The sequence below is a fragment of the Dermacentor andersoni genome, chromosome 10 (assembly GCF_023375885.2).
Source record: "Dermacentor andersoni chromosome 10, qqDerAnde1_hic_scaffold, whole genome shotgun sequence".
Classification (NCBI taxonomy): domain Eukaryota; kingdom Metazoa; phylum Arthropoda; class Arachnida; order Ixodida; family Ixodidae; genus Dermacentor; species Dermacentor andersoni.
In genome coordinates, this window is record NC_092823.1 from 109,387,228 (window position 1) to 109,411,329 (window position 24,102).

At 46.5% G+C, this 24,102-nt stretch overlaps 1 protein-coding gene, 1 long non-coding RNA gene and 5 other non-coding genes across 7 annotated transcripts in view; all 7 read right to left on the minus strand.

The window, feature by feature from the left end:
* Window positions 1-242: 242 nt before the first annotated feature.
* LOC140212777 (uncharacterized) lies at window positions 243-14,833 on the minus strand. Its single transcript, XM_072284825.1, has 3 exons — window positions 13,188-14,833; window positions 10,836-10,902; window positions 243-1,906 (listed from the first exon to the last, which is right to left on the minus strand). Exons 1-3 carry the CDS (start codon window positions 13,395-13,397, stop codon window positions 720-722), a joined length of 1,464 nt encoding a protein of 487 aa, XP_072140926.1. The 5' UTR covers window positions 13,398-14,833; the 3' UTR covers window positions 243-719.
* On the minus strand, window positions 5,504-5,576 carry TRNAA-AGC (transfer RNA alanine (anticodon AGC)). Its single transcript has one exon. It is a non-coding gene; the product is annotated as a tRNA-Ala (tRNA).
* On the minus strand, window positions 10,118-10,190 carry TRNAA-AGC (transfer RNA alanine (anticodon AGC)). Its single transcript has one exon. It is a non-coding gene; the product is annotated as a tRNA-Ala (tRNA).
* TRNAY-GUA (transfer RNA tyrosine (anticodon GUA)) lies at window positions 14,698-14,790 on the minus strand. Its single transcript has 2 exons — window positions 14,754-14,790; window positions 14,698-14,733 (listed from the first exon to the last, which is right to left on the minus strand). It is a non-coding gene; the product is annotated as a tRNA-Tyr (tRNA).
* Window positions 14,834-14,922: 89 nt separating the features above from the next.
* The window catches only part of LOC129387940 (uncharacterized), a 42,639-nt gene continuing 33,459 nt past the window's right edge, over window positions 14,923-24,102 (minus strand). Inside the window, exon 4 of the long non-coding RNA XR_011890626.1 lies at window positions 14,923-16,396. This is a non-coding gene — a long non-coding RNA (uncharacterized lncRNA). The remainder of the gene's footprint in view (window positions 16,397-24,102) is intronic.
* Window positions 17,157-17,229, minus strand: TRNAA-AGC (transfer RNA alanine (anticodon AGC)). Its single transcript has one exon. It is a non-coding gene; the product is annotated as a tRNA-Ala (tRNA).
* TRNAA-AGC (transfer RNA alanine (anticodon AGC)) lies at window positions 19,765-19,837 on the minus strand. The gene has a single exon. It is a non-coding gene; the product is annotated as a tRNA-Ala (tRNA).

A 24,102-nucleotide genomic window follows, 5' to 3' on the forward strand; every position in this document is an offset into this window, starting at 1 on the left:
GGTGCAAAGGTTTCCTTGGCACCTGCTGAAAAAACGCCTATTGTATTAAAAACGATCCACAAAAGAATATTCGATGGTGCATTTCAACTGTCCTTCTCCCGGAGATTTGATTCTCCACGAAAATATTCCGCATACACCACAATCAAAAATACGAGTACACGTTTGCAGCAATGCGTCTCCCGTCTAAGAAAGTTCGGGGGCTTTTTGCATGGCTGAAGAGATAGTTTCCTTACCACATCAAATTCAATTTTTCCAAGTACACAATCATATTGATGGAGAACACCAAAAGAGAAAAGGACAATGTTGCTGATTACAGTAAGGTATGCGTTCGTTATATGTGTGACGCTTGGCCAGCGTCACGACGCGTTAAACAGTCGTTTGCCGGCACATTATTAATGTTGTCCCTATCCTATCCTATATGTCAAGCGTTCGGTGAGCCGTAATAACCGGAGCCCTGCTGCTTGTGCTTGGAGTACTCGTCCGTGACCCAGGCAATGGTTGAGTCGAAACGCCTACCGGGGCCGTGCTGCTTGTGCTTGGAGTACTCGTCCGTGACCCAGACGATGGTTGAGTTGAAACGCCTACCGGGGCCGTGCTGCTTGTGCTTGGAGTACTCGTCCGTGACCCAGACGATGGTTGAGTTGAAACGCCTACCGGGGCCCTGCTGCTTGTGCTTGGAGTACTCGTCCGTGACCCAGGCAATGGTTGAGTCGAAACGCCTACCGGGGCTTGCTGCTTGTGCTTGGAGTACTCGTCCATGACCCAGGCCATGGTTGAGTCGAAACGCCTACCGGGGCTTGCTGCTTGTGCTTGGAGTACTCGTCCATGACCCAGGCCATGGTTGAGTCGAAACGCCTACCGGGGCCCTGCTGCTTGTGCTTGGAGTACTCGTCCGTGACCCAGGCCATGATTGAGTCGAAACGCCTGCCGGGGCCCTGCTGCTTGTGCTTGGAGTACTCGTCCGTGAACCAGGCAATGGTTGAGTCGAAACGCCTACCGGGGTCCTGCTGCTTGTGCTTGGAGTACTCGTCCGTGACCCAGGCCATGGTTGAGTCGAAACGCCTACCGGGGCCCTGCTGCTTGTGCTTGGAGTACTCGTCCGTGACCCAGGCCATGGTTGAGTCGAAACGCCTGCCGGGGCCCTGCTGCTTGTGCTTAGAGTACTCGTCCGTGACCCAGGCAATGGTTGAGTCGAAACGCCTACCGGGGCCCTGCTGCTTGTGCTTGGAGTACTCGTCCGTGGCCCAGACGATGGTTGAGTCGAAACGCCTGAACATATTAGTGGCTCCGGGCCTGTTTCGAGTACCCTGTGATGAATAGGCGCCGTGGGGCGGAATGAAAAGTCCCTCGCAGTGCGTCACTTGGTTCACAAATTCTCCTTCAGACTGTCTGCACTCGCGCACCGCCTGGTGGGGTGCCGGCGAGACGGGGGAACTGAGTCGGTCCTGCTTGTCTTCCCGGCCAAGCGGCGGCGATGGCCAGGCAGAGCGCCGGGGACTCGCATGAACAGACCTGCCGTAAAGCGGGACCGACCCGTCGGAAGCCTGACTGTCGGCGGCTTCGTAGATCCCGCGGACGTCACGTGGTACGTCGTCGCGGATCCGTGGGCTCTGCGAGGCTCTGCGGTAGTCCTCCGGTGACGAGTTCCACGCTGGCGCTTTGTAACGGGAACCATTCTTGAATTCGCGCTGGGCGCTTCGATGGTTTCGCCTCCCGCATAGGTTCGCCGGTGTTTTGGCCGGTGGCGACGTGACTGGGGTTAGGGATCCTATTTTTCGAGTTTCGCGCTGCGCCGATCGGTTTTGGGAGCGCCAAGGTGAGAATTCATCGGATGGTTTACGAGCGGCGAGTGGTGACTTCTGCATCGTGCCATGGCTGCCGCCCACAGCGTTCAGCTTCATGAGACCTGCAATGTATAATAACACACAAGAAAGTTATGCAGATACAACGAACACACTCGAACTAATGTTTTGAAACGAACCGTTCGTAAAGCAGGTATTTAAATGCTGCAGAACTGTTAATACTCTCCAACAAATACTTCAGCATAGTGGATAAAAGCTTGCCTGGACAGAAAATGCCCAAAACGTGGCTGCTGCCACAACGCGATCCACGTGAATGCGTACTACGCAGTCTCAGGGTCGGCCCTCTTTGATTACACTATCTCCAGGATCATCCTGGTTTAGTTTCACTATCTTTAAGATCGGCGCGTTTTTTTTTTTTTCTTTTCTTTAGCGAGATGCAGACGGAGCAGATGGACCAAACCGTGAGTCAGGAAGTGTGCATAGAAAGCAAACCTTTATTGTAGAAATTATGTGCTTGAATGTGATTATTTGTTGCTGTGAGGATATTAGATACCGTTTGTTGTTTCAATGCCTTTTATGTTGTTTCAAAGCAAGTCAGTGTTACTTCTGTAAGGATATCGTGCAGGCAGCTAGCTACACAGGGTGTTTCACCTAACATGGGCCATAATTTTAATAAATACTGGGTTGACCACCTGGCAAGAGAAAAGGTCCACGGAACTCGCAGTGGTATAATTCGTCATTGAGAAAATTGTGGGTCTATTGAGTTTAAATCTTTGAAGGTATCCAGGCGCTCTGGTTGCGGTCAGTTGCAATTCTTTACGTAGTCAGTAAATTCTTCTGAAACATTGTGTCCTTTGCTGTTGAAAAATTCAAATTGGTTTTCAGACGGCACGCTATTAGCTTCCACAAAGCTTGTCATTGCAGAATATGAATGTGTTTAAAAGCAAGGTGGTGGAATTTCTGCAGAGGACATCTACGTATATTATCTCACGTACTTTCACCTCTTTCCTTCAGAACGGTATCCTCTGCGTGTCCTGCACTGAATACTCACGCAAAACAAAAAATCCAAATCCGGAAGGTCATTAGCAATTACCTTGCGGAGCTTAGGCACGCTATTGAATGTTCAAGTAAAGAACGGGCTAAACCTAATCTTCTAGCGTGATTGACGGCGCACCAAAATTACCTGCGATGGTATCATACATTTCAGTGATAAGACTCAAAGCCAACATGCAATTTTGTGTTGATCTTGCGTTCCATGTAGAGCATACACAAGAGAACGACACAGTAAACGACGTGCACACGCAATGTAGCCATTTCCTACCCCACGTGCAATTTCTTGCAACGTCCGCTTGCTACGTGTTATAGTATAATACAACTTAAAAGAACAGCAGTTGCTATCCAAGGCACACGGACCGCGCGGGGTTGTGTTACTCCGCTTGCCAATAACAGAATCAAACGAAGTCGCCGTCATGCGACGTTTACATAGTGGCGTCGTACTCGATTCCTCCGGAGCGCCTGCTGTTGTTGAAGAGTCTTTTCATCGAAGAATGCGATAAGGCGTGCAAAATACATGGACAAAGTGTATGGAGTCTGAACATTTCACTCTTCAACCTCTTCAAAAGTACAGGGTACAGTTCATTTCACTACTGAGTCCGTTTTACTCACGAAACTTCAATGCCAACACAAATAGAGCTTGAAAGTAAACACTTGCAGCGACGCAAGCGTTTTATTTCAGTTCAATAAAGAATTAGGCTTTCACCGTTCCACCATAATAGACAAGTGAAAAGTATAAAATTACGTGTTAATAATTTCATTCTTGTGGTTACCGCCTTATTTAGATGACAGTGAAAGTTGAAGTACGAACTATTTGCAACCTCGTGGAGGAACAGTGACTGGCAGTTATGAGGGCGTGGGCGGAGCTTCACCGCAGACTTAAGTCGAATCCGACTGTAGGCCTCGCAAACGCGCATTTGGGGCATGAACCCTCCGAAGTGCATCGGCTGCGGCGTGTTCTTGAGTCGGTCGAGCCGCCTGCCGTTCCACGCAGTCCTGGCGAGGAGCTCCTTGAACATGGTCTCTTGGTCACACGGTGCTGCATCCTTGGCCTTCGAGGAAGCCACGACGCGCTGCTGTGTATTTATTTATTTATTTATTTATTTATTTATTTATTTATTTATTTATTTGTAGGACCCGAATGCTTTACCGAATGAAGTGGTCACCGAAACAGGCGCACTAAGTGTATCGCCCTATTTTTGTACATCCGGAGACTCCACAAGGAAGTTATCTTTTGACAGCTCCTTCCTTCCTTCACATAAGAAAGTGTCTCGCCTAGCCCTTTTACATAAAACACGTCGTAACGAACGCCCCAAACACCGACTCCTCTCTTATCCACCGCAGTCATCCCTTACTCTCGAAGAGAGTTGCTGATGACTCATTCAGTTCAAAAGCATCGCAGTAATGGAGTCGCTTGCAACTCTTGATTGGCACAACTAATAATTTATTGCGCTGTCCCTAGCCGTTAACTATTCGCGTGAGTTTCTACAGTGCAACTTTATCTCTATTTATTCATTGTTCAATTGTACATTTATTGCTACTATGTTGGGCGTCGCACAGATAGCAGCGCCAGGTACACATCCCTCTTTTTCCTAAACCGCTGTCTGATCTCCGCTCAGATTTGGCAACATTGTGCATGATGTCCAGTATAATGCAAAGCTTTCGGACGCCGCTTACCAGTCTTGTGCACAATAAGTCAGAAGCGGGTGTCGTCTCAGGCGGCGCCATTAAAAAATTTTCGACGCCGCTGCAACGAAAAGGCTGTCCTGTCTATCACTGCATTGTCGCAGTTACGGCGGAAACACTGTGTTCACCGTAGCCCCTAACAGATGGCACCACTGTTCCGTTGCAGTGGAACCGACTTGTTTTGAGAGGGATTTGAAACGTTGGTGTTTTGAGACGTTCAATATGGGAAAGTTATGAAATGGGGCTGGACTGGACACCTTCCTGCATGAAGAGAGAAACTGCGAGATGCGGTAACTGCGAGGTTATCTTGCCTACACTGTGTAGGTTACCCCAGGTTTTCTGAACTACATCACATTTCCTTTTACGTCTTCCACCGTAGCTCAGCAAGACTTTTTTTCTTTGTTGGGTACCTAATGTTTGGGGCAGGCGTTTAAAAAAATACTTGCGTCAAGCGCACGCCTCTTGTGGGATACAAACGCACTTTGTTAACGATCATTTGACTTCATATGGTACGCACAAACAGTTAAAACCGCAAAGAACGACAGGCTGCATGGTGAAGCTTTTTCAGTGGGTTTGTTTCTGTCTAATTTCAGTTGCTTTAAGTATCTGTGTTGACACATTTTTTCGAAGCAAGTGCTCATTTAGCATAAGATATCTTGCGCTACAACAAGAGGGTGGCCAGAGTTGCATCGAAATTTCTTTGCTCTATCTATTTTTGCAGTTTTGCCCTGCTCCAGTTTTAAGTAACTCTTAAACTTTTGCGAGAACATCATTGGTCAACCTCGATGCAAAATTCGAAAAATCATAGAACGAGCGCTAATTCGCAAGCTTTACGAAAAACATCCGGAGAGTTGGTAAGGATGGTCTACAGTGTCGCGTTACTCTCATCTTTACATCAACAATCGTTCCTGTACAACAATATCTTGAAAAAAATATGTCTACTAAAAAAAAAAAATAGCCAGTGGAGGTGCTGGGTATCGATCCCAGTACCTCTCGCATGCTAAGCGAGCGCTCTACCATCTGAGCTACACCCCCGATGAACAACGGTTGGAACGCAACACCGTTTTACCCATGGGATATTCTACGCGAATCTGGGTCGTACGACGGCGACCGAAGAAGCCGCCGGCAACCGGATTTTCCCGACAACCTCGCCTCGCATTCTAATGAGCCTTCATTTGTGTGTGTACAGCGTATAGAGGCAGCGTAGGGCAGTTCTCGTTTCGGTTAAATCGACGCGGTCGCCTACCTTCGCGTTACTAACGGCGGAATTTGTCCGGTAATTCTATGGGCGTTGCCTCTGGACCGTCTGTGTTACATAGTTTCCCACAATTAATTATACAGACGGCGAGAGCCCCTAAAAATGCCGTTGGGTATGAGCGGCTCTCCAACTCAAAGAGAATGTTTGTACAGCAGTGAACAAAAAGACATACTGGCACGGGATCCGACAGGGCATCCGCACGGACCCCGAAACGCAATTTCGTTCGTAGTAAAAGCGCAGGAACGAGGCAGGCAGTGGAAGCCTTAGGAGGAAGCTTTAGCTAGGGTGCTCTTATCTAAATAGATGTAAAAGGAGAATTCGTTTGTCTCGGGAACCACTGCACCAAATTTGACGAGGTTTGTAGCATTTAAAAGTAAAACTTAAAATCCAGTGACCGTTGGTTTCGAATTTTCGATTTTTGTTGTCAAATGTTTATTAAAAATTGGCAAAACTCTAAAATTTTCAAAAAACGAAACTATTATGTTTACAACTCTGTAACTCAGCAACGAAAAATGATAATACAATTCTGTGAGCCGCAGTTAATAGTACCTCTAAAGCGGACAAAATTGTTATGTTACACATGAATCTCAATAAATTTAGCACTATGAAAATACCGCTTTTGCAGAACCCTAGGAAACCACGTAACAAATTGACGTAAAATATAAATTGACATATCAAATTTGTCTTTCAATGATCTAATGGGTGCCGTTTACACAACCGCGATATGTGTTATTGATCCAGCGCTATAAATTTGCAAACTTCCTGCTGCTACTGTTTTCAAACTTCCGAATTCTTGAAAATCGTTTTAACAAAATTCAGGACGTAAATCGAAATTCCGCTTCGAAAAGTCCCTAGAATTTACATTCTCTCTCAAATGCAACAAATTTCATTAAAATGGGTCCAGGGGTTATCTCAGAAAAACGTTCTTGCGTTTTACATGCTTTAAATAGGCCGCGTCGGAGTTGGTCCCGAGCTAAAGCATCAGATCGGGGCATCCTATCTAAGTGCGTGCGAAAGGACATTCTGCTTTCTGCGGTCCCTACTTCAATATTCTGATTCCTACAGTCCCTAGAATATAACTTTTCCTCTTAGCTGAACAACATTTCATTCATATCGGTCAAGGGGTTGAGTGATAAGAACGCTTATTGCGCTTTACATGTAATTGAGTAGGCGTGATTGGAGTTGGCCGCCTATTCTTTCTATATTTCTAATTTCATTGTGTAGTGCTATCTCTACCTACCCGTTTAAGAGTGTTCCATGCTGTACATGTATTTTTCTGCGAAATTGAAGTTGGCTTGTCATCCGGGCCTCACCTGACTTTTTATACATCATGTATTTGAATTCTCTATTGGTTATGAACACGTGTACTGGTCGAATGCCACCTCTTCTCTCTTCCCTCTCCCCGGTGTCCAGCAACGGAATGTAGACGAATCGACGTCAAGTTGACTTCACTGCAGTATTTACCAAAGGACTTTCACTTTCGGGGGGGATTTCTTGAAAAAAGACGTTCCGTTCGCTTTTAGTTCTGTGCTGTTCAATGGCGCCCCGATATCGCTATGCTTCCGTATATCACTTGCGTGGTTTCAGTTCGCAAAAAAAGTATTTTCTTTATGCAAGTTCCGGTGAATAAACTATTAAGAAAGCTTTGACTATGCATGTCGCTTCACACAGACAATGTCATGTAACACTTACTCTACGTAAATGTTTTTATATTCACAACTACTTTTATTTCTATCGACCTGAAAATCATAATTGGCACAAATCGTGCGCTAAACAAGCCCAATTCCTTGCTATACAATTAATACTCGGTGAAAAATAAGATACGAATCCACAAGACCATTCAAGGCCCGAGCGACAACATTTAGGCAACCCTTTATACTCGCCATCATCGCCGTACTGTCTGAACAGACACAGCTTCGACGCACGCAAACAATCTAGCGCTGGATATCCCTTTAATGTAATGTTATAGCTCTACTTCACCGTGGTATAAAAGTAACATAAACAGGGATAAAGTGCCCCAGAAAGGCTGGCCTATGTTTTGAAATGAGGGGCAATCCTTGTCAGAGGCAGCCTTGTCGTCCTCGGCAGGTTAGATTTAACGGGTTAGTATAGGTTAGCGACGCGTGCGGTCGTTGTCGGCAGCGGTCTGCTGTAAACAAAGGGACTGAAGAAAAAAATGCGCGCATTCATGTGTCATTTCCAGACCTCGTTGCGGGGAGGACGGATTTGGAAGATGAGGTGAAGAGATCGGGGAGAGGCGAGGTGGCAGGAAATGAAAAAGGACAGAGACAGCGGCCCGGTGAGGTTGCTGAGAGGAGCGAAGCGGGAGGGAGGAGATGGGAAGTCGTCAGGGAGTAGTTTCCACACAGCTGCAGAGAAAATATATACCGTATTTATTCGCGTATAACCCGCACCAAAATGTGAAAAAACGCGGTTAGAAAGTGGGGGTGCGGGTTATCTGCGAATTTTTTCCTTGGGAGGGGGGGGGGGGGGGTCGGCTTCACCGCAATGTGCGGCGGCCTCCCCGTGTAGTCCGCCATCCCCATCGTCATCGACGCTTGTCAAGCCGATGAAGGGCCAACGAAAGGCCAGCATTGTTGAGCCTCGCGTTAGGCGCTGTTTAGTGTACTTACCCCAGTTTGCACTGTTTGCCTGCTTTGTTTTGGCATCATGAGTGCGACTCGACGGCAGCGTTTCACAGCGAAAGAGAAGCTAAAGATTATAGCCGCTGCCGAAGAAATCGGCAACAGAGCTGCTGCAAGACAGCATGACGTCGACGAGTCGTGCATTCGCGACTGGAGGAAGAAAAAAGAGAGTCTCGAAGCAACGAACCGGGACAGGCGAGCGTTTCGGGGTCCGAAGACTGGCGCGTACCCCCACCTCGAGACGCAGCTTGCGAAGTTCATTGAGGAGCAGAGAAGTCGTGGCCACGCTGTTTCGACTGAGATGGCGCAAATGGAAGCCCTGAAGTTGGCCCGGGAATTGAACATTCCACGTGAGTTTCGTGCAAGCCGTGGATGGCTTCAGCGCTTCATGCGAAGACATGGATTTTCTATGCGGCGGCAAACAACCATGTGCCAGCGGCTTCCTGAAGCCTACGAGGAAAAGTTGTTGAACTTTCAACGATATGTGATCGCACTTCGCAAGACGCTACCTAGCATTCCACTGCCCCCAGGAATCGTTGTGCGTGCGGAAGAAAATTCGTGGATGAACAGTGGCCTAGTCGGTGACTGGCTTCGAGTAATCTGGGAGCGAAGACCAGTTGCCTTGCTGGCACGCCGGTCGATGCTCGTACTAGATTCCTTCAGAGGCCACTGCACTGATGCGGTGAAGGCTCGCCTTGCCGAGACCAGCACCGACCTCGTCATAATACCTGGCGGCATGACGTCCATGCTACAGCCACTCGACGTGTGCCTGAACAAGCCGTTCAAGGCACACGTGAAGCGGCTGTATGCCCAGTGGATGGCCGACGGCATTTACGCCCTCACACCGACGGGACGCGTGCGAAGGCCTGATATTCCATTGCTGTGCCAGTGGATCGTGGATGCGTGGAAAGCGATACCGGCCGATTTGGTGCGCAAAAGCTTTAAAAAATGTGCGATCAGTAATAGTTTGGATGGTGCCGAGGACGACTACGTCTTTGAGAGTGGCGATGAAGCCTCGGATGGCAGTAGTGAGAGCGGCGACGATTAAGAATCGGATAACCAGTGACGTGGTGGCGGTCGTTTGAATAAATGTTCTGAAAACGAAATGATCACTGAGTGTGAGTTGCATCTTTCAGTTGCATCTTTCTAGCGCTCATTTTTTTTTTTTCAGGTAAACGTGCGGGTTATACGCGAGTTTTTTTTTTTTTTTTCCGCCGAGTTCAAAGTTAGGGGTGCGGGTTATACGCAGGGGCGGGTTATACGCGGGTAAATACGGTATAGAAAGAGAGTTTTTTTGAACAGCGTACCGTGTTTTCAGTCTGTAACTGACAGTGGTCCCCCAATGACCTAGAAGTACAAAGCTGCAGCTTTATTTTTATTTTATTTTTCCACACTGTCACGGCACTTGCCCGAATACTCTAAGATCATGGTTTGAATTCCTGGCCAAGTCGGCCCCATTGTGTTTGGGGTTAAATACAAGAACACTCGTGGTCATAGAAAACTCAGTTATCGGAAATAATCGGGCATCATACTATGGCGTCTTTCAACGCCAATCGTCATTTTCTGAGAAACAGAACTCCGACATTTAAAATTTCGTATAGTCTGAAGAACAACCCAAGCGTTAAAAGCTTATTTAAAAAAAAAGACGGCTTCGAAAAAAAGGAAAAAATACGTGGAGGTGCTGGGTATCGATCCCAGTACCTCTCGCATGCTGAGCGAGCGCTCTACCATCTGAGCTACACCCCCGACGGGTGCACCTGGTAACAAGCCTCCTTCCTATGCGCACCGCTTCTACCGTGAGTCGAGGGGGCATGGAGGAAAGCTAAGAGGCAACCGACCGGCTGTCGTGGTGATCGGGCGTTGCACAATCAGGAAGGTCTGCTGTTGTGGCTGTCTGAAATCCCCATTTTACATTGTGTGTGCACAGAGTGCTTGGGTGAGAAACTTATAGAGCTTAGAGAACTTACATACTGTGCGTAACACAATAATAGGAAGCAAACAAAAGCAACATAAAAAAATGTCACGAGTGTAAAGACAGCACCACAAAATGATCTGCAAAGACAGGCATAAACAATCACAGCCTCATTCCGGGCAAGTCGGTAATTCATTACTGAAGTATAATTTGCGCAACAGTGCCCTTCTCATACGTCCGCGTCTTTTCTGTTGCGCAATAATACTTGAGTAATAATCAACGATGCCACGACAACAACAACAATCTACTTAGGAACTCTTACCCATAAAGAAAAAGACATATCATACCTTACGTATTTAGTAATGCAGTGATGTATTAGCAATTATGCATATGGTAATGGTGAGAGCTGAGTGAATGCATGCGTTCAAAGTTTACATGAGATGCGTGCTCTTTATAAATGGACGTTTGCACGGAAGTACCTGGAGGCTTTGGCTCGCAGGGCTCCGTTCGGACCCCGCGGTGCGCCGAGTTTACGTGGATGTGGTCCTGCGAATAAAGCGCGAAAAGATAATGCTCGTGGCATTCGCGAATGACACGGGCTGGCGCATGTTTGTCGTAGAGTGCTTCATTCTTCCTAAATACGTCGCTCTGGCCGCGTACTCGGGGCGAATCGTCAAAAACGCTTCCGCGGCTTTTACTGCGGAGCTCGAACATTAAAGAAGCGTACAAATAATTGCAAAATGTCACTGGTGACGCATGCTCGGCGAATTAGTCATTATATCGTGTCGTTTTGACCTCTTGTATCAGCATGCCTTCAGCACGGGGTTACGACCATTGCAACACGATAAATATCCGTGTGGCCCACAGTACAGCCAATCTAGGCCTTGCGCCCTCCTCAAAAACCACTCTTGAATGTAGTAACAAAAGGCTTGTTAACATAGCTGCCTGTAGCCTCTAATTAGTGTCTTATTAATGCCGTTCTTTATGCTGAGACCCCTTGAACGAATAAACTTCATTAAAAAATATAGACGGGACGGTTATTAAACGAATTCTGGAGTGGTTCGCTGCGGGGAATGCCTGGTGTGATGCACTCCAGATGCCAATTATGATAAATGAAATTATACAGTGTACGTTAGAGACGCAAATTATACACAAACTGTGCCAATACATGCAGCAAACAAATTAGGGTGTCTTATCGTGATCAGCGTCTCTCATTGATCTTAAACATGTGGTGGATTAGTGACTTAGTGGCTCAGTGGTTTCATCATTTTGCTACTGGGCCGAAAATTCGATTCACATCCTCGGTCGTTGCATTAGAATGGTGTAAGGGCAATCATGCATGTACGCTAGCTTACTAGTCATTGGGTTTACTTAGACTACCGGCGGTACGAGAATGATTTGAAAACTCTCGGCTCCGACGTCTATCGCATCCACTGTGTTGCTATGGTATGTAAATAAACCCCATCACACGACACGTTTCTTAATTCTTCAGTCCAAGTTTGGACGGAAGCCTCTACGGTCCGGATGAAACGGGGTAAAGGATAAACGCAACGATGCGGACAACGATAAGTAAAACGATAACTGAAACGGCGTATCAGCTGCCACGCCGAAGCCACGTGAGCACAAATGTGTTACGGCAAAGTGTTTGTGGCTTGGGCTTCGGGAATTCTTCCTGTCCATCAACAAATCTGTTTGAGCACGAACTATCCTCATGAGCAATGGCTCGTGCCAGTGCTCCCGCGTTCGACGAAGTCTTCCACAGCTGGCTCCGTTGCCGCTCATCATGCCAGCATTTCCGATACTGCCCCTCCCTCTGCGAAGGCGCTGACAGCACTGGCCCACTGCCAGCCGGTGCGGCGATTTCGGTCTCAAATGCTTTGCCTCAATATATCGCGAAACGAAAACACGAATCTATATAACGAATGCATAACACGAATGAAAGTGGATGTACAAAAACAGTGTGCGCACCCCTTTCGTCACGATGACAACCAATGAAGACACTAAATGTGTTCGTATACTTTCGTTCAAAATGCTGTGTCACCTCTGTGCATATATATATATATATATATATATAATATCGTGTTAACTTTCGTTGCCGGCATAACTGCATTTATATTTGATACCAAGGTTCACTTTTCAGCGAGACCATAGCAACTCTATATACTTCCATCGAAGTTAGGTTCAGCTTCCCTCTAAAATATGGCGCATGCGCAGTTTGGGAGTCAGCTATAAATTGGATAGAATTGTGAAATAGTATAGTTTTGTGTAGCCCCCCCAATGGAAGCATCAGTAAAGAAAAACAAAGAAAAAGGAAAACGGCGCAATTTACAATTTTAACAAGGAACTCGCATGGAGATTCCGCAAGTATACTGCGCTAACGTTCATGTGGTCACCATCACACCTCTTTGTTCTTAAGGACTCAAATTTGCCGTGCCCAGATGTCAAATGCCGTAACGTGGCCATTTTCAGCCAACAATAGAAATCACAGCCACCCCGTGAGCTAATCAGAGATGATAAATTGCTGACTGCGACAATACGGTCGAATATACATCTCTAGAGAGGCGATTTATGGGCGCTGTCCACTTGCAGCATGGTGTCATTCTCCGCAATGGCGGCACTTTTGAGCCGATAAGTGATGCACTAGGAGTCGTCGGGACCCATCGAAGCAGTCAAGACGGTGAATTCGACAGCATGGCGGAATATTAAAAGGTGCAGGCTGGCACGCCAGGCTACAGAATAGCATTCAATGTGAATCATCGCGTGGCCTTCGAGGCCTCAGCGGCGCCCTTTGCCAGGGTACAATCTTGGAGGCCACAATTATTGACACTCACGTCGGTCTGCATGCCTACAGCTTGCCGCGAAGCAGCAGTCGTGGCCGGCAAGAGCGGGTGCTGCTCTTCTTCCAACGATGCTGACTTTCGGGAATCATTCGTCATCACAGCTGCAAAACAAGGTGGAACACAGTTAGTATTGGACTCAAGAATGCGCTGGCGATAACACCGCGTTGTGTCGATAGCTGCATGCAAATTTTCCAGCCACATCTCGTGGTGTCACCGCCGCTGTTGCAGAGTTGCGGAAACCAAACGCAGTCAGGAAGTTACAGTGGGCATATTGGTAAACCTACGTATGATAGTTTTCGGGCGTTTCTATGGGGAATTCCTCGCAATGTTTAGTAAACGTGTATGCGTTTACAAAAAATACGGAAGCTTGTATTTCAACGTTGACGTCAAACAAAAATATGCTTCTAAGGCTCTGTTGTTGACTACAAGAGTATAAGACACGCCTTATCCCATGTACACCTTGGCGACTCCAGGAAAAAGCCCAGACGTCGGGCATGTCACCCGTCGGCTTCAACACGGCACTGCCGAGAACGGCGTCCCGGATTGGATACCCGCTGTGGGGGTCACATTCGGAAAGGAGCGGAACGAAAAACAAAAGATTTATGACATTAGCAAACTAACCCCGGGGCACAAAAATAATCCGGATCCCCGCCCCCGTAACGGCGTTTCCTGTAGCTCACTGTACAGTTTCTGCATGCGAAACCTGACGATTAACTACTAATCACCATGCAGAGCAGTATTGCAGTTGTGCACGGAGAAAAGAAACAAGATTGGAGAGGCCCTGACGTCACGTTTTTCGAAACCGGAAATGCGGCCATGTTGGTGCGCCATCTCTCTTTGCGCCTCCAATCAGCTCGCCGGAGCAGATAGTCGCGAACTTCGAACTTGCATTGCTGCGGGCCACCGGAAGTGCGTGCTGCTCACGCGCGTCAAAACAAGTCCTGCGAAACTTCTGTAACAGTTTAGGGAAGCAGCCGCGCTCCTGCAGTTTTCCGTGGCACGTTGAAGAGGACGACGAAGACCCGCGCCATCGTTGCTTGATTGTGTCGTTTGCCGGCTGACACACAAACGCACAGACTCAACACACAACTTTCAAGCTTACGCACCATGCTCCAAAGTCAGCTTTTCTCGTGAACATAATGTGCTACGGGAAAGACACCGGCCGAAAAAGAAAAACATATCTCACTTTCTAGGGCCTTAGAGCAGCAGCGAGAGCTTCAAGAGCGCGGTTGCCATGTCAACGTTGACGTTTGGGATACCATTCCCCGTGCTCCATTGCGAAAAGGAGCACGTGGCTTCCGCCGCACTTTCTCCAACACGTCCGTGCTGGCCCCGGCGGCGTCTCCTTTGCTTTCCTTCCTCCGTGCAGATGCGTTATTTTTGTTTCAGCAATGCAAAACCAACGCGAACTAAAGGAGGAATTGATTAAATCTTTATAATAAGCCAACAACGACTTGGAAAACAATATAATCTCGAAACAGCAAAAAGGAAAATAGAGTAGTCCGTCGAGCCGGATTCGAACCAGCGACCTATGGATGTCCGCTTTGGGTGCAACCTCTACAGTCCACCGCTCTACCAACTGAGCTATCGACGGCACGGGATACGCTGCCCCACCGGTTCGTCTTGAAAGTGGCCATGCACCGTGTGACCTAGTTAAGATATATCCAGGCCAGTCTCGTACGCCTTATGCCGAGCCCCTTGGGCTTCGCACCTGTTTCGTTCGAGGCAAAGAATGATCGCGCTTTGTCCGTGTCGTTGTTCATTTCTTGTCGCTGCTATTGTAGCGTCATTTACCAGCATGCGTGCGCAGCTAGCTTATGCGTGAGGCGCGTTCTTGTCTCGTCTGCCAACAAAACAAAAAACGGAAAATGTGTGAAACGGAATACAGCCTTAGATGATGCACCACTGTAGATGGTCTTCGGCTTAGTACTATTGATAAAACAAATCAGTTCCTATAGGGAAAAAAAACCGTGAGACCCATGTACCCCGTGTCCATACGTCATATATGGTCATGCGGGATTATGTATGAAAACCTGCATGTTTCCATATAAATAAATTATGACCATATAGTACCACAGCGTGGGGCTTATGGGTCTTTTTCAACCGGCTTTAGCCTAGGCATGAAAGTGTCAAAGAATGTTCAAAGCCAGCGACTGGTTTATAAGCAGATCAGCATAGGCCATATAGCTCGGATTGCACCCAAATTTCTGTTCCAATGCCTTATTAACTAACTAGTTTGTCTTTATACATAAGTTTTCACGCCCTACACCTAATCGCTCACTGCTATAATCCAGGAAATGATACGCTGCGCGAGTTCAGGGCCCTAAGGTAGTTACATTCGAGGCTGTCAGCATGGTACCGGTGTTTTCTGCATTCAAATCTTAGGTTGCCCAGTATTCGCGGCTATTTGCTGTCACAGGCCACATTTTTATCTTCCAGATTCCTGCACACCGCTTATCTGTTGTTGCATTTTTCTTCTTTTTTTCTTCTTTTTCTTTTTTTTTTGCAGCTATATTTTCTATGTACCCCTCAACAAAACGCATTCAGCCAGCTTACAGCAACCCTAATAATGCCTCCATGCAAGCTCTATAGCTTGTCTTCGGCATTATCGCTCTACACATTTCTGTCAAATAGTACGTGCTTATGAACTCTTTGCAGCCAAAACAGGCTGTTTGGAAGTCTGCGTATCAAAAAAAATGGACTACCAGCACAAAAGCGTTTCGATAACCGGCCATCGCAGCCGCATTCTTATGAAGGCGAAATTAAAAAGGCTTGTGTAATTACAGTTAGATCCCCTTTAAGGAAGCTCAAGTTGTCAAAATTATCCCAGAGCAGCCTCCTACGAAGTCCCACGTAAACCGCCGCATACAATTGCGGGACGCTACACTTTTCTTTATAATTTTTTTTATAAATTACTAGTGAACACTTGTACGTAGTAAGCTTATACAGACTTCATATTGCCTAAAGCACAAATCTATCAGGAACGCAAGACGGCTTAGAGAAAGCCTATGAAAGATAAATTCTCTCTTTAAGGTCGGTTCTGTACGTCAGTGCACTCCATGAGGTCGTCGAGGCTTCTAAAATGAAGCGAAGTGAAACTTGAAGTTAGGGTTTGAGCAAAGTCCAGCCGCAAACATTGGGTTTTCCGTCAACTTACGTCGGTCCGAAGCTCTGCTACGAGATGGCGGAAGAACCTTCGGCTGCAGTAAATGAGAAAGGGGTATACCTTCCTTCATGAAGAAAGAGACGTCGAGAAGCGGTAACAGCGAGGTTACCTCGCTTACATTGTGTAGGTTACGTTATGTTTTCTGAACTATACTATTTCTTTTTCATTCTTCCACCGCCGTTCAGCGGGACTTTATTTGGGTACCTAATGTTTGGAGCACGTGGCCTTGAGCACGAGTTTTTAAAAGAATGTTTGCCTCAAGTGCATGTCTCTTGTAGGATACATACGCACATTATCAACGATCATTTGACATAGTGTGGAGCGCACAAACAGCTAAGTTGAAACAGTAAGGAATGGCAGGCTACATTTACAATGCCTTTAGCTCATGGTGAAGCGTTTTTTAGTAGCTTTTATCTTTCTAATTTCAATTGCTTTAAGAATCTGTGAAGGTATCTTTTTTTTCCAAGCAAGTGCTCATCTAGCATAGAGCATCTTGCGCGAGAACAAAAGGGTGGCTCGAGTTCTATCGAAATTTATTTTTGCATGTATTATTGCAGTCTTGCCCTGTTCCATGTTTAACTAACTCTTAAGCTTTTGCGAGAACATGATTCGTCAACTTCGAAGCAAAATTCGTAAAATCGTAGAACGAGCGCTAATTCGTAAGCTTCGTAAGAGTTTGTAAGGATGGTCTATCGCCAGTGTCGCGTTACTCCCATCTTTCTATAAACAATCGTTCCCGTGCAACCTTTTCTAAAAAAAAAGAAATATGTCCTACTGAAAAAAAATAAAGCCAGTGGAGGTGCTGGGTATCGATCCCAGTACCTCTCGCATGCTAAGCGAGCGCTCTACCATCTGAGCTACACCCCCGACGAACAACGGGTGGAACGCAACACCGTTTTATCCACAGGACATTCGACGCGAATCTGGGTCGTACGACGGCGACCGAAGAAGCCGGCGGCAACCGGCTTTTCCCGACAACCTCGCCTCACATTCTAATGAGCCTTCACTTGTGTGCGTACAGCGTAGAGGCAGCGGAGGCTGGCTCTCGTTTCGATTAAATCGACGCCGTCACCTACCTTCGCGCTACTAACTGCGGAATTCGCTCCGGTAATTCAGTATACATTGCCTCTGGACCGTCTGTATCATCTAGTTTTCCACAATAAATGATATAGACGCCGTAAACCTATTAAATTACATTGCAAACAAGGCGCTTTCCAACTCAAAGACAATGTGTATACAGTGGTGAACAATTAGATATACGAACAAGTGATCCGACAAGGCATCCGTACGGATCCCGAAACGCAATTTTGTTCCTAGTAAAAACGCAAGAACGAGAATCGGGCAGTGGAAGGGAAGCACGCCTTAAGAGGAAGCAATAGATCGTGACATCCTATGTAAGTGCCTGCGAAAGGACGTTCTGCTTTCTGCAGTTGCTAATTCAATATTCTGCTTCCTATGGTCACTAGAATGTAACTTTTCCTCTTAACTGAAACACATTCCATTCAAATCGATAAAGGGGTTGACTCACAACAGCGTTTATGCGCTTTACATGTAATTGAGTAAGCGGCATCGGAGTTGGCCGCCTATTCTTGCTGTATTTCTATATTCATCGTGTAGTGCTATCTCCGCGTTCCCCTTAAGAGTGTTCCATGCTGTACAACTTTATTTGCGAATTTAAAGCTGGCTTGTCATCCGATCCTTACCTGCCTTTTTATGCAGCATGTGTTTGAATTCTCTGTAGGTTATGAATACGTACACCGGTCGAGTGATCCGCCTCTTCCCTCTCCCCGGTGTCCAGCAAAGGAATGCAGACGAATCGACATCAAGCTGACTTCTCTACAGTGCTTATCGAAGAACTTTCAACTTTCGGGGAGGATTTCTTGAAGAAGGACGTTGCGTTTGCTTTTAGTTCTGTGCTGTTCAATGGCGTCCCGATATCCCTATGCTTCCTTACATCCCTTGCGTGGTTCCAGTTCGCAAAATAAGTATATTTATTATGCGAGTCCCAGTGAATAAATTATTGAGAAAGTTTCGACTATGCATGTCGCTTGACACAGACAGTGGCGTGTAACACTGACTGTACGTAAACGTTTTTATATTTACAACAATTACTTTTATTTCTATTGATTAGAAAATCATAATTGGTACAAATCATACGCTAAACAAGCCTAATTGCTTGCCCTACAAATAATACTCGGTGAAAAGTAAGATACGAATCCACCAGACCATTCAAGGCCAGAGCGACAACATTTAGGCAAACCTTTACACTCGCCAACATCACTGTACTGTCTGAAGACGTACTGTACAACATCACTCTACTGGTTCGACGCGCGCAAACAATCTAGCGTTGGATATCCCTTTAACGAAACGCTATAGCTCTACTGCACCGCGGTATAAAAGTGACAAACAGGGATAAAGTGCCTCAGAAAGACTGGCCTATGTTTCGAGAGGTGGGCATATCTCTGTCAGAGGTGGTCTCGTCATCCTCGGCAGGTTAGTTTTAACGGTTTAGTATACGCTAACATCACGTGCAGTGGTTTTCGGCTGCAGTTGGCTGTAAAAGAGGGGACTGAAGAAAAAAACGAGCGCTGTCATGTGAAGTTTCTAGGAGTCGTTGCGAGGAGGCCGGGTTCGGAAGACGAGGTGAAGAGATCAGGATAGAGAGGAGGTGGCAGGAAAAAAAGAAAAAAAAATACGCCAGAGAGAGCAACCCAGTGAGGTTACCGGGAGGACGGGAGAGGAAGGGAAGAGATGGGAAGTCTTCAGAGAGTAGTTTGCACACTGTTCCAGAAAAAGAGTTTTTCTGAACAGCGTACCGATGTTTTCAGTCTATCACTGACAGCGGTCCCCAATGTCCTAGAAGTAAAAAACTCCAACTTTTATTTTTATTTTATTTTTCTACACTCTCACAGCAACTTGCATGAATACATTAAGATCATGGTTTCGACTCCTGGCCGCGTCGGCCCCATTCTCATTGGTGTTCCAGCATTCCGGGCAAGTTGGTATTCCATTACTGAAGTATTATTGCGCAACAGTGCTCTTCTTCTCTTACGTCCGTGTCTTTTCTGTTGCGCAATAATACTTCAGTAATAATCAATGACGCCACGACAACAACAATTAGCCATGTAAGAACTCTCCCCCATAAAAATGACAGGTCATCGCTTATGTATTTAGTAATGCAATGAAGTAATACAAGAACCCTGGTTTACAGTCCTTAAGGAGTCATAAAAAAATTGAGTCATCAAAAATAATCTGGGCATCATACTACGGAGCCTTTCACCGCCAAGCCCGTCATTTTCTGTGAAACAAAAATCCGACATTTAAAAATTTCGTATAGTCTGAAGAACGCCCCAAGCATTAGAAGCTTACTTAAAATACGGTTTCGATAAAAAAAAAAAATCGTGGAGGTGCTGGGTATCGATCCCAGTACCTCTCGCATGCTAAGCGAGTGCTCTACCATCTGAGCTACACCCCCGACACGGTGCCACTGGTAACAAGGCTCCTTCGAATGCGCACCGCTTCTGGCGTGAAACTAGGTCGAATGGAGGAAAGGCGAAGAAGTAACCGACCGGTTGTCGCGGTTATCTGGCGTTGCCCAATAAGGAATATCTGCTGTTGGATTAACACTTTTGGCAGACTGCAATGCTTATTTCAAATCGTGTGTGCACAGAGTGCTTGCTTGAGAAACTTACAGAGCTTAACGAACACACAGTGCGTGACACAATAATAAAAAGAAAACAAAAGCAACAGAAGAAAAATGTCACGAGTGTACATATAAAGACAGCACCACAAAAAGATATGCAATGACAGGCATAAATAATGATAGCAGCATTCCAGGCAAGTTGGTATTCCATTAGAGAAGTATTATTGCGCTACAGTATTCTTCTTCTCTTACGTCCATGTCTTTTCTGTTGCGCAATAATACTTCACTAATAATCAGTGATGCCACGACAACAACAATTAGCCACGCAAGAACTCTCCCCCATAAAAAATGCCACGTCATCTCTTACGTTATTTAGTAATGCAATGAAGCATTAGCAGTTATGCATATGGTAATGATGAGAGCTGAGTGAATGCACGCGTTCAAGTTTTACACGAGATGTGTGCTCATTATAAATGGACGTATGCACGAAAGTACCTGGAGGTTTTGGCTCGCAGGGCTCCGTTTGGACCCCGCGGTGCGCAGAGTCTACGTGGAAGTGGTCCTGCGAATAATGCGCGAAAGAAATCATGCGCGTGGCATTCGCGAATGACACGCGGAGGCACATGCTTGTCGTAGAGTGCTTCATTCTTCCTAAATACGTCGCTCTGGCCCTGTGCTCGGGACGAATCACTAAACATACGTGCCACGGCTTTCACTATGGAGCTCCAACACTAAAGAGGCGTACGAATAATTACAAAATATCAACGGTGACGCTTGCCCGGCGAATTAGTTATTGTATTGTGTCGTTTTGACCTCTCGCAAATATCAGAATGCCTAATTAGCACGGGGTTACGGCCATTGCGAGACGAAAAATATCCGTGTGGCCCACAGTATAGCCTATCTAGGCCTTGCGCCCTCGTCAAAAACCACTCTTGAATGAGGTAAAAAAAAAGGTTATTCATCATAGCTGCCTGTAGCCTCCAATTAGTGTCATAGTAATGTCGTTCTTTATGCTGAGTCCCTTTGAACCAATAAACTTCATTAAGAAATATAGGCGGGAGGGTTATTTAACGAATCTTGGAGTGGTTCGCTGCGGGGAATGCCTAGTATGACACACTCCAGATGCCAATTATGATAAATGAAATCATACAGTGCACGTTCGAGACGCAAATAATACGCAAACTGAGCCAAACCATGCAGCAAACAAATTAGGGTATCTTATGGCGATCAGCGTCTCTCAATGAGTTTAAACATGTGGTGGATTAGTGGCTTAGTGGCTCAGTGGTTTCAGCATTCTGCTACTCGGCGCAAGAACTGGGGTTCGATTCCCATCCTTGGTCGTTGCATCACAATGGTGTGAGTACAATAATGCATGTACGCTAACTTACTAGCCATTCGGCTGACTTGGACTACCGGTGGTGCGAAAATTATTTGAAAACTTTCGGCTCCGACGTCTATCGCATCCACTGTGTTGCTATGGGATGTTAAGCCCCATCATTCCCCACGTTTTTTGACTCTTCAGTCTTGGTCTTGAGATGAAACGGGGCAAAGGATATATGCAACGATGCCGACTAGGATAAGTAAAAGGACAACTGAAACGACGTATCACCTGCCACGCCGAAGCCACGTGAGCACAAATGTGTAACAGCAAACCTGTTTATTGCTAGGGAGGGTACCGTGCATTTTTTGTGTGCGTCAACAAATTTGTGTGAGCAAGAACTATCCTCATCCGCAATGGTTCGTGCCACTGGTCCCGCGTTAGTGGTCGTCTTCTTCCAGAGCTGGCTCCGTTGCCGCTCACAATGCCAGCATTTCCCATACTGCCCCTCCCTCTGCGAAGGCGCTGAAAGCACTGGCCCAGTGCCAGTCGGTGCGGCGATTTCGGTCTCAAATGCTTTGCCTCAATATATCGCGAAGCGAAAACACGAATCTATATAACGAATGCATAACACGAATGGACGCGGATGTGCAAAACTAAATGTGTGCGCGCACCTTTCGTCACGATGACCATCGATCAAGACACTAAATGTGTTCGAATGCTTTTTTTTTCAAAATTCTAGGTCACGTCTCTTCGTGTGCTGCACCGCTGCGCTGGCCATCCACCTTCACAGGGTGGAATGGCTCATATATATATATATATATATATATATATATATATATATATATATATATATATATATCGTGTTAACTTTCGTTGCCAGCAAAACTGCATTTATGTTTTATACAATGGTTATACTCCCACCCAAGTTAGGTTCAGCTTCCCTCTAAAATATGGCGAATGCGATAATACCGTCGTATATAGTATACACCTCCCGAGAGGCGATTTATGGACGCTGTTCAATTGTCAGCACATTGTCATACTACGCGATGGCGGCACTTTTGAGCCAATCAGTGATGCAGAAGCAATCAACTGGACCCGTCGAAGCTGTAAAGACAGTGAATTCGGCAGTACGACGGAATATTAAAATGTGCAGGCTGGCACCTCAGGCTACAGAATAGCATTAAATCTGAATCATCGCGTGGCCTCCGAGACCGCAGCGGCGCACATTGCCAGGGTACAATCTTGGAGGCCACAATTATCGACACTCACGTCGGTCTGAGTGCCTACAGCTTGCCGCGAAGCACCCGTCGGGGCCGCCAAGAGCGGCTGCTGCTCTTCTTGCAACGACGCCAACTTTCGGGAATCATTCGTCATCGGCGCTGCAAAACAAGGTAGAATACAATTGGCGTTGGACTCAAGAATGCGCTGGCGATGACACCGCGTTATATCGATAGCTGCATGCAAATTTTGCAGCCCCATTCCACGCTGTCACCGCTGCTGTTGTAGAGTTCCGGAAACCAGACGCATTCAGGAAGTTACACTGGGCACATTATTTCTGGTAAACTTACGTATGATTGTTTTCGGGCGTTTCATTGTGGAATTCCTCGCAATGCTTTTGTAAACGTGTATACCTTTACAAAAATACGGAAGCTTGTATTTCAACGTAGGTGTCAAATAAGAAAAGTTTCTACGGCCCTATTGTTGATTACAACAGTATAAGACACGACTTATCCCATATACGCGTTGACGACTCCAGGAAAAACCCAGACGTCGGGCATGTCACCCGTCGGCTATAACATTGAGCTGCTGAGCGCGGCGTCCCGTGTTGGATGCGCACCGTGGCTGTCGCTTTCGGATAAGATCGGAACGAAAAACAAAATATTTATAACATTAGCAAGCTAACCCCGGTACACAAAATTAATCTGCATCCACCAGCCCCGCAACGGCGTTCCTTATAGCTCGCTGTACAGTTTCTGCACGCGAAACCTGACAATTTCTAATCACCATGCAGAGCAGCATTGCAGTTGTGCATTGAGGAAAGAAACAAAATAGGAGAGACGCTGACGTCACGTTTTTGAAACCGGAAATTCATGCAATGTTGGGGCGCCATCTGTCTTTGGGCCTCCGATGAGCTCGCCGGAGCAGACAGTCGTGAGATTCGAGCTTGCATTGCTGCGAGCCACCGGAAGTGCGTGTTCCTCACGTGCGTCAGTACAAAGCATGTGAAACTTCTGTAACTGTTTTTATGGAAGCAGCCGCGCTCCTGTGTTTTTCAGTGACACGTTGAAACAGACGACGAAGACCCGCGCCATCATTGCTTGGTTGTGCGTGTTGCCGGCTGACACACACACGCACACAAACCCAAACACACAACTTTCAAGCTTACACACCACGCTCCAAAGTCAGCTTGTCTCGAGAACATAGTTTGTTGCGAGGAAGACACTGGCTGAAAAAGCTTATCTCGCTTTCCAGAGGCTTACAGCAGCAGCGAGAGCTTCAAGAGTGCGGTTGCCATGACAACGTCGACGTCTGCGGCACCATTCTCAGTGCTCCTTTGCGAAAAACAGCACGTGACTTCCGCCGCCCTTTCTCCAACGCGTCCGGGCTGTCCCGGGCTTCTCCTACGCTTTCCTTCCTCCATGCAGATGCGTTATTTTTGTCTCAGCAATGCAAAACCAACACGAACTAATGGAAGAATTAGTGAACTCTTTATAATAAGCAAACAGCCACTTGGGGGAAAAATCAATCTCGAAACTTGCGAAAGAGCAAAAAAAAA